The sequence below is a fragment of the Hipposideros armiger genome, unplaced genomic scaffold (genome assembly GCF_001890085.2).
Source record: "Hipposideros armiger isolate ML-2016 unplaced genomic scaffold, ASM189008v1 scaffold_44, whole genome shotgun sequence".
NCBI lineage: Eukaryota > Metazoa > Chordata > Mammalia > Chiroptera > Hipposideridae > Hipposideros > Hipposideros armiger.
The window spans coordinates 1,946,051-1,955,666 of record NW_017731394.1 but is presented as its reverse complement, the minus strand read 5'-3'; the positions used below and the strand labels follow the sequence as shown (position 1 = coordinate 1,955,666).

Sequence of the window (9,616 nt, the reverse complement as noted above, 5' to 3'; positions counted from 1 at the left end):
CAGCCCAGCTCCAGGTTGAGCTGTTGTTCAGCATCTTAGCTGTGGAGGGCAGTGTCACTGGCCCTCATATGTGGGATCTGAACCGGGCCCTCTGGCGTCCCAAGCCAGCTCTTAACCAATGTGCCACTCGGCCAGCCCTGCAAGTAGAAACTCTTAAAAAGGAGTGCATTTAAAAATTCTGAGGCAGCTCTTGAAGAACATCAGCTTGGACTGCCACAAAAAAAACCAAGCCTGAGCTGCTTGAGGTTTTCAAAGGGGAGGAAGTGTTTTTATCTGCGCCCTGTATTTTTGTGAAATATCTTCATTCAACAGTTGGCTCTGCAAGTATAACCTCCAAGGCCAGGGTCATGAATAGGCTCTCTGTGAGTGGCCCTCTGGAAAGCTAGGGAGTTGGCATCCTAGAGTAAATCGCAGAGGAGACCCTTGTATGGGAAGCTCAGGTTTATGTGGTTTAGAGAGCTGGGAGGTGGGGGTGGGGGTTGGTTGTACCTTGCAGCGGGGACCTCAAAGTAGCTCAAAGGGGCTGTTAATTATGATGTGGCTGGCTGTTTGTCTCTCCCTGCTGATGTTATAATTACTTCTTTGTACTGAGTAACTGATCTTTGTTTAGGCCTGCTTGGCTGCCCCAAACACTGTGTTACAGGTGATAAGGAGGCAAAGTTCCAGGTTCTTGCCACTGCTAGCCACTAGGTAATGTTAAGCTACTTCTGAGTTATCGGCTCCTGGTGAATAGAAGCATGATGATCCTCCCGATGTAGCTCTGCAACTCACCTGTTTGCTTGGGACAGGTAACTTCGTCCCCTAGGATCACCATTAATTTCCTATACAATAAGAACTTTGGGTTTTATCCTTGAGGACACTTCTAGCCTTAATGTTCATAGGCCTCTGAGGCCCCAGTCACCCAGGAGCAGTAACTATACCCACAGGCATCTGTGAATCTCCTGATATAAAATCTCTTCTCTGGGAGCCTCCGCTTAACACATTTATTTCAGAAGCTGAATTCACAAGTCTCCCCACCAGAGAGTAAGTCTAGTTAAGAGCTCAGACCTGAGTTTACATGCTACTCGACCATATACCAATTCTGAGGTTGATGTATTAGTTTTCTATTGCTGCTGAAACAAGTCACCACACATGTATTGGCTTAACACGACACAAATTGATTAATCTTACAGTTCTGTGAGTCATGTCTCCCACACCCTCACCAGTTTCAAATCCGGGTGTCAGAAGCGCACCAGGTGTTCCTTTCCGGAAGCTCTGGGGGAGAACCCACTTACTTCCTCATTTGGCTTATTGGCCCAATACGGTGCTTGTGGTAAGAGAAAGTCACGTTTTCTGGCTGAGGGGTCATGGGTTCAAGACAGTTCTTAGCATCTAGAGGCCCCCTGTTTGCCTCAGCTGTAGCCCCCTTCCTCTCTCTTCAAAATCAACAATAGTGGTCAAAGCCTGTCTCGCTCTCTGAATCTCCTGCCTCTTCTGACAGACTCTGCTGCTTTCCTCTTCTTAAATGTAGTCTGGATAATCCAGAATAACCTCTGTAACCTTAATCTCATCTACAAAGTCACTTGCCATGTAAGGTTGCCTGTATTTACTGGTCCCTGGAAATAAGACAGGAACATCTTTGGGGAAGAGAGGCATCGTTTATTCTACTTTCCACAGTTATATAAATTAGCACCGCTCCTCAACCCTCAGTTTCCTTACAAATGGAGGTGGAGGTCAGATTTACTTTACAGCATTGTATGAGGATTAAATACAGTTAACATGTCAGTAGCACCTAACAAAGCAACTGGCCATAGTAGTATATTTGCTCACAAAGTGCAAGTTGATGCCAAAAGGAGGCAGGCCTTCAGTAACTGGGCCAGTGTCAACACCTGGGCCCTTGACAAGAGAAGAGGCCCCGACTGGGCCCTTCCTGCTTCTCAACCCTTTCCTGACCTTTATCAGCAGATGACCTTCAAATGTGTGAGATAACATTCCGAACCTAGAGGAGGAGGGGAGCCTCATGTACCAAGAACCCCATCTGTCTGCCAGGCAATCCTGGCCTATGGGACTCCGGAGAATAGAATGTGGAGGCCCCCCTTCCCCCCCACCATGGGCTCAGGAAGCAGAGGTGTGGTTGGGAGACTTCTTAGAGCTGCTACTCATGGGTTGGACAATGAAAAATCTCCCTGTGCTTTGGCTTCCTTAGCAGACGAAAGGAGGGTTTGCTGCTCACTGCTACACATTTAGGCATAAATGAGGACTAGTCATCAAAGTTACCTGGAATCCCTTTTTACTTTTCCAGAGTGATCAAGGAGGTGTCCCTGTTACCGGTTCAAAGTCCAGGTACCTGATGCTTTGAAAGGCCAAAAACTCAAAACTTCAATGTTTGGAGTAAGGAAAGGCTTATTGATGGAGAAGGAGCCAACAGAGAAGATGGGAGACCTAGTGGTTCCTCAAATTCATCTTACCAAAGTGCAGGGTTCAGGCTTCTTTTACGTCAGGGGAAGGGGAAATTGGAGGGACTGTTTTTGTAAAACTGAGGCCACAAGCAGAATTCCCATAATGATTGGCATGTCTGTGTGCAAAGAGTAAGCAGGAACTGTTAGCCTGAAGGCCATGGACACAAGGCAGGCTGGAATGAGATGGAGTCAGAGAGGCCGAGCATTTCCCTCTGTTACATCCCCATCATACTTGCTAAGGTGGGAGCCAGAGTTTCCAGGCACACTGAGCGTTTGCCTCCTGTTCTGCTGCTGAATGCATGTCGGTGCCTTCCAGAGTCACCCATTTGGTCTGACCTGTTTGGTTTGGCGTGGCCTGGAGAAGTGGCCTTTACTGGGCCCCGGCTCAGCCAGCAGCTTAGGCTGGAATTGCAGCAGGGCAGGAGTTGCAGTTGCTGGATTGACTACTGTCCTCATATCCTCATTTCACTGAACAACCCTTATGGGGAAGATGTTGCTATGCCCACTACACAGGAGTGAACACCGAGGCTTGCAGGGATGGAGTTGACTAAAGGCTCCATGGTTACTGTGAGAGGGCAGGACGAGGGTAGTCCTGACTCTAGGCCCACTGTGTTTTGTTTGTTTGTTTGTTTGTTTGTTTGTTTTAATAATTGTTCTTTTTTTTTTTAAGATTTTTTTTATTGGGGAATTGGGGAAGGGGAACAGACAAGTTGCTGTTGTTTTGTTCTTCAGTCTAGTTGTGGAGGACGTTGCTTCACTGGCCCAAGTTGGCACCATCATTGCGCTCTTCCCGGGCGAGGCAGATCAGTCGCCGGCTTCTGGACGGCTGCTCACTGCGGCTGCTGGCCGCTCACGCTGGCTGCTGGCCACACAAAGTAGCCCATGGCAACCCACTGCAGCAGGGGCTGCAGCCTACGCTGTTGCCGGCGACTCACGGCAGCCCAGCTCCAGGTTGAGCTGTTGTTCAGCATCTTAGCTGTGGAGGGCAGTGTCACTGGCCCTCATATGTGGGATCCGAACCGGGGCCCTCTGGAGTCCCAAGCCAGCTCTTAACCAACGCGCCACTTGGCCGGCCTGGCCCACTGTGTTTTGACTCCCCATAGCTGCCCCTCTCACCAGGACTGACCGCATTTCTTCAGCAAGTTTAGGTCTTGGGGCAAGAGGGAACCAAGTGCTGCCCCACTTGAGTCACCCTTGGTTTCTGACACCCTGGTTTGGTAGGTTTCCTGTACTTTCTTGGTCTGCTAGCTCCTTCGTCATGTCTCAGGAAGCTCCCTACGCCTCCTAACTCTTGGTTTCTGAGAAAACCAGCAGTCATTTGTTGGTTCATGAAAATTCTTTGTGTGTCTTCCTTTCAGATTCTGTAGACAGTCATAATGAGAAGCAAAGGAAGTTTCGTTCTCAGGCTCCTGCTCGTCCTGTGTGTCCTCTACCATTCAGGTGAGTGGTCCAGAGGGACGTGGATCTAAACCATCTAGGCCCCCTCGGCCTTGTGCTTCCTTTTTTTTTTTTGACCCCACAGATGTGGTACAGCTCAGAAGACTGAGCTGATGCCACTGGCATCAGCCTGCCCTTGGTTCTCTTGCCTTCCAGTATTACAGGCCCAGAGTTTTGTGACAGCTCCTTCCTACGTTACGGCCTTGCCCTCAGTGGAGCACCTTCCTGAGTTACAGCCCATCCTGGGTTACAGAGCTGCTTTTAGTGGGGAGGGGCCGAGGAAGCTACACCTCAGCAGCTTAAGTTACTCCCTCTCTCATCACAAGCTGTGGGGAGTACCAGTGGACACTTAGAGTGCTGTGGACATTTAGAGTGCTGAGCTCAGGCCCTCTGCCCTGGGGCCTCTGTGTTCTGATGAGGATGATGATCACGGTAATAGCGGCAGCAGCTAATAGTTATAGAATTTGTGGGCCCATCACTGTTCTGAGCATTTCACAGATATTTACTTATTTAATCCTCATGTCAACCCTATGGAGTAGGTACTGTTTTTATCACCATTTTACAAATGACAAGACTGAGGCTCAAGCAGATTAAATAACTTATAAAATACCCCACAGAAGTGGTACAGCCAAAATTTGAACCCAAACAGCCTGGTGCTAGAGCTTCTGCCCTTAACTCCTTCACCTCCAGAGCACCTCTCCCTGGCTCCTAGAGGTATTGGTGTATTCCTGAATCTTACCTCTGTAACACTAGGAACACCTGTGTGACTCGCTTTGCTTCATCATAAGGAACAAATATCATTTTCTGCCTGGGTCATGTTGACACTACCGGTTTTGTGTCTCATGTATGTTGTCTCTTATGTTCAGTGTCACTGCTAAGGCCTGGCTGCCCAGGGACCTGAGTTGAAGGTGCACAGCTGCTGTCTTTCCCTTGATTGTGTGTGCTTCTGGCTGGGTCACTCCTGCAGCAGGGAGCAGCTTCAGTGATGACACCTTACCCCACAGGTCATCAAACTTGTTCTCTGGAGGGCCAGAGAGTAACTATTTGAGGCTTTGCAGGCCAAGAGACAGAATCAAGGATATTATGTAGGCTTTTATATTTGTAACAAGAGAGAAGACACATTTTTACCAAATTGTAATTGACAAAATTCAAACTGTAATAACTGAGTACAATTATTTATAATACAGATCTGCTAATGAGAAGGATGGGATTCTTTTTGGGGAGAATAACATTTTGCTTACTTGGGATTCAAAAATTAGTGTTCCCTATCATCAAATTGGTTGTAACTATTCATCCATTAATACTGATCTGTAATGAAATTTTATGTATTTCCTCTTTGAAAACATCTTCTCAAAAATATATAGCTACTGCCAAAAATACTGATTATCAGTCTATGAGAATGTGGTTTTATAGAGCATATTCGTTGCTTGGAAAGCATTTAATAGAATCTGTTAGCTTATTCTCTTGATAGTTTCCTTTTAATATACTGTTACATTGCAGATTAATCACTTCCAGCTGAAGGTAGGCGGGAGCTTCTCAACTGCACAGTTATATGGATTTTTAAATATGTAAATTCCCTTTGTTCTTGCATCATGGCTCCCAAACATGCTGCTGGACCTGTAGTTTGAGCTTGGAAAAATATATCGGCTGCAGGTTTGTGTGGGAATGGAAGCACACTGTGAGCTGCTGACCTCTGCCCCATAGACGGAGATGGTAGGCCTCCGGCTGCTGCCAGGAGGGCAAGTCAGTGCGGGTCTACCAGATTCTGATGGGTTTGCTTCCTGATTGTAGGTGATAGCCTGCAGTGCTACAGCTGCCTTAACCCAGAAGGTAAATGCACCACCATCACCAACTGTACACAGAATTTTGATGCGTGTCTCTACGTCAAAGCCGGTAAGAGCCTCCCCCTTCCCTCTCTCCCAAGTGTAATGGGATGGTGAAAGCCTGGAAAAAAATTGTACCACTCTAATTCTCATTAGACTTGTATTCAGTAAGTAACAGCAACCACTTAATAGCACCAGTTGCATGTAGCACTAAGCACTTGACATACATTTTTTTTTTGACATATTTTATTCAAATACCAGTGTGATCACACATGGTCCAAGAACATTCAAATAATAAACCCAAAAGAAACAGATGTGAGCGATTGGTCTTCAAACATAGCCAGAGGGCCGGCCGAGTGGCTCAGTTGGTTAAGAACTCGTTCAAGAGTGCGAGCTCTGAGCAACAGGGTTGCTGGTTCAGTTCCCAGCCTGAGCTGAGCTGTTGGCAGGATGGCTCAGCTAAAAAAACAACCAACCAACCAAACATTATAGCCAGTGATGCCAGGCTTGCCTGTGACCTCGCCAACATAAAACCACATCCATACCTCAGTGGCCACCAAACCATTCAGCAGAGCTGCCTTAACCGTGAGCTGTTTGAAGCTACCAGTTTGAGCACTATTGACTATTTTTTCCAAGCTCCAAATAGCTGTAGGGATCTCAGCGGGGGTTGGAGGAACCAGCAACCTTGGCATAGTGCCAAAATGTGGCCAATTGAGGCTTCCAGTAAGCCACAGTGTTTACCAGTGCTGGGGCCTTCTCTGCAAGGTTACGGGCAAATGGGGCCATGGTTTTAGGATGGACTGAGTCTGTGCATGGGCCCTATAGGAGGACACCTGAGTTTCCAGCAGCCCTCCATCTCACCCAGACGGAATCCCCATTGATTTTCACAGCCAGATGTTGTGTGGACTCTTCTTCCTGGCACTGGTGCTCCAAGCTGGGGAGCCCAGTGTGGGGCTGGTGCTTCTCACTCCTCAGAGGGGACCTCCACAGCCAGATATCCCTCCCAGTTCTTAACCCCCACATGTGGGTGTGGGGCCAACCCTTTTTGCATCACCACCCCTCTTACCAGTCTCTGTGTGGCTTCTTCTCTATGCCCTAGCCATGATATCCCTCCCAATTCAACCCCCACATGTGGGTGTGGGGCCAACCCTTTTTGTGTCACCACCCCTCTTTCCAGTCTCTGTGTGGCTTCTCTATATCCTTAGTTGGACCTCCATTCAGCTAGCAGGTGGTTCTCCAGGGTGTTCTATAATTTAGTTGTAATTTTGATGTGGTCTTGGGGGGAGTCGAGCACAGTGTTTACAAACTACTCTGCCTTCTAGACTGGAAGCTCTCATTGTGGTTTTGATTTCTATTTTCCTAATGACTAATGATATTGAGTATCTTTTTATGCACTTATTGGCCATTTGTATATATTCTTTGGAGAAATATACACATTCTTTGCCCATTTTTTAATCGTTATTTGTCTTTGTTTTTAAAGATTTTATTGGGGAGTTAGGGAAGGGGAAGAGTGTTGGGGAATTGGGGAAGGGGAACAGCCAAGTTGTTATCCTTCAGTCTTAGCTGTGGAGGGCGCAGCTAGCTCAGCTCCAAGTCCAGTCGCCATCTGGCCGCCTACGGACAGCTCGCAGCCGCTCAGCTTAAGGTGCCGTGTTCAATCTTAGTTGTGGGTGGGCATAGCCACCATCCCATGTGGGAGTCAAACAGGCAACCTTGTTAGAAACAAGTCCGCTCACCAGCTGAGCCATCCTGCCACCTGTTGGCAGCTCAGCAGCAGCTCAGCTCAGGTTCAGCTCACTGGCCCATGTGGGAATCGAACTGGTGACGCTGTTCAGAGTTCACACTCTTAAGCAAGCTCTTAACCAACTGAGCCACTCAGCTGGCCCGTTATTTGTATTTTTATTGTTGAGTTGTGTTTGATATATTCTGACTAGACTCATCTGTTATATGAGTTGCAAACATATTGTCCCTTTTCTTATGTGTTTTTTTGTTGTTTGTTTTATTTTTTGTTTTTTTGGATAATGTCCTTTGAAGTACAGATGTTTTAAATTTTGCTGAAGTCAAATTTATTTTTCTGCACTTTTTTAAACCTCAGGCTCTTTCCACATTAGCACCTGCAGGCCTATGTCATTATTTATCTTCATGGAATTCCATTGTATGGAACTCTACCATAATTTCTTCAAACATTTCTTTATTAATGGGCTGGTTTTATAGTTTTTGCTGTTACAGTTAGTACTGCAGTAACCATTTGTGAGCATGTATCTTAACCATTTTTGCAGGTAACTTCATAGGGTAAATTCTAGAAGTGGAATTGCTGGATCAGTGGGGGCATGTGTTTAAAAATCTTGGCAAATCTCTTAAAACATCAGTATGATTGTCTGTTTCTCACCCATACAAACCATACTGGCTCTAATGAGACTTGGGTTTTATGGAAAAGTTCCATTTAGAGCTGTATCATCATTTACTTAACTGTTCCCCTTTACAACCCAACTGGGATGCACGTTCTTGCCCAAATGTCTCCACTTCCACAAGGTAAGTTCTAAGAAATAGAATTGAGAGTTCAAAAACAGGTAAAGAACTTTATCCACTTGTCTGCTTACCTTTGTGTGTGTGTTTTTTCCCCCAGACACACGAATATATTACCAGTGTTGGAATTTTGCTAAGTGCAGTTATGACGACCTTGCAAAAAATTTTGGAGGGAAGAAACTAGACTACAGCTGCTGCCAGAAGAACCTGTGTAACAGAAGTGGTGCGATGAGTATATCAGGGAAAACGTTTCTGCTGATGACTCCGGTGCTCGCAGCACTCTGGAACATTTTCCTGTAAATCGATACCAGGAGAGCATCTCCTAAACTCCCTGTATCTGTGTATTCCTTATTTCCTTTGCTGCTGCGTTCCAAAAGCTTTATAGTTTCCTGCTGGGAAAGAAAAAACTAGCTTGAGCAACTTGGGTAAGAGAGAGAGACTCAGAAACTCTGAAGACCAGTCCTGTTTGCAGAGCAGGCACATTTGAGGGAAGAAGTTTAAGAGTGAAGCACTTGCGATTTGAGATAAGTTACATGCTTCTTTCCACTGCTGTTTGCAGTGACAGCTTGACTAGATTCTCTGCAGTCCTCAGTTATTTCCCATCTTATTCCTTGCATGTGGTTAAATAGTATGATCACTGCTACTTGGGGGGGGGTAGGGGGCTCTTCTCAACAATCTCTCTCAAAGCGAATGCTTTCATGCATTTTGGGACCTCCAGAGGTCATCATGAACAGCAGCAGATCTGCAGGAATGTTGATATCAAATCTGTTGACTCCTAGTTGATATGGCACAGATTGTATAAAATAACATTTGTAAGGGCTATTAGCATAATCACAAATGTTGAGGCTTTCAGAAGCTCTACCAGTTTCCTAGAAAGTGATACACTTTTTCAGGAGGGCAAAGTTTTGCCTTTTTCTTGTGGGTGCTGGTGAATTATTCTCAAGGTCCAGTAGACTTAACGACATTAGTATTCTTATAATCTTGGTTGTGTTTAACCGTATAGCTTGACTTTTGCAGATGAAAGTGGGATTTTCTGATTACCATTTTTTTAAAAAAAACTGCTTGATTATGTAATCTGTTAGACAAACTAATGAATGATGCCTTTCTGAAAATAAAATCTAATCAAATGCTTGGATGTATCATTGACCCAAAAGAATAACAGGATATATGCAACATAACATGCCCAATGAAAGAAAGGACCTTGGGCAGTGCCAGTTTTCTTCTGTTGAAGCTGTAGACACACAAACCTTGCATGACCTTGGTGCTCTGTTCCCTCAGTGTTTTCCTTACATCATCTTTAATTTTATGTTTCAAGACAAAATAGTAAGTATGACTCTTTCCTTAATAGGACTTTTTCTGCCCGAGGAAGTACTGACCATGCCCACAGCTGCA

At 45.8% G+C, this 9,616-nt stretch overlaps 1 protein-coding gene and 1 pseudogene across 1 annotated transcript in view; one reads left to right on the top strand and one right to left on the bottom strand.

The window, feature by feature from the left end:
- CD59 (CD59 molecule (CD59 blood group)) overlaps positions 1-9,355 on the top strand; it is a 12,888-nt gene extending 3,533 nt beyond the window's left edge. The window contains exons 2-4 of the mRNA XM_019639574.1: positions 3,797-3,878; positions 5,667-5,768; positions 8,325-9,355. Of these exons, the coding sequence (XP_019495119.1) occupies positions 3,815-3,878; positions 5,667-5,768; positions 8,325-8,524 (366 nt within the window). The 5' untranslated portion in view covers positions 3,797-3,814 and the 3' untranslated portion in view covers positions 8,525-9,355. The remainder of the gene's footprint in view (positions 1-3,796; positions 3,879-5,666; positions 5,769-8,324) is intronic.
- LOC109381161 (ATP synthase subunit g, mitochondrial pseudogene) lies at positions 6,134-6,579 on the bottom strand (annotated as a pseudogene).
- Positions 9,356-9,616: the final 261 nt, after the last annotated feature.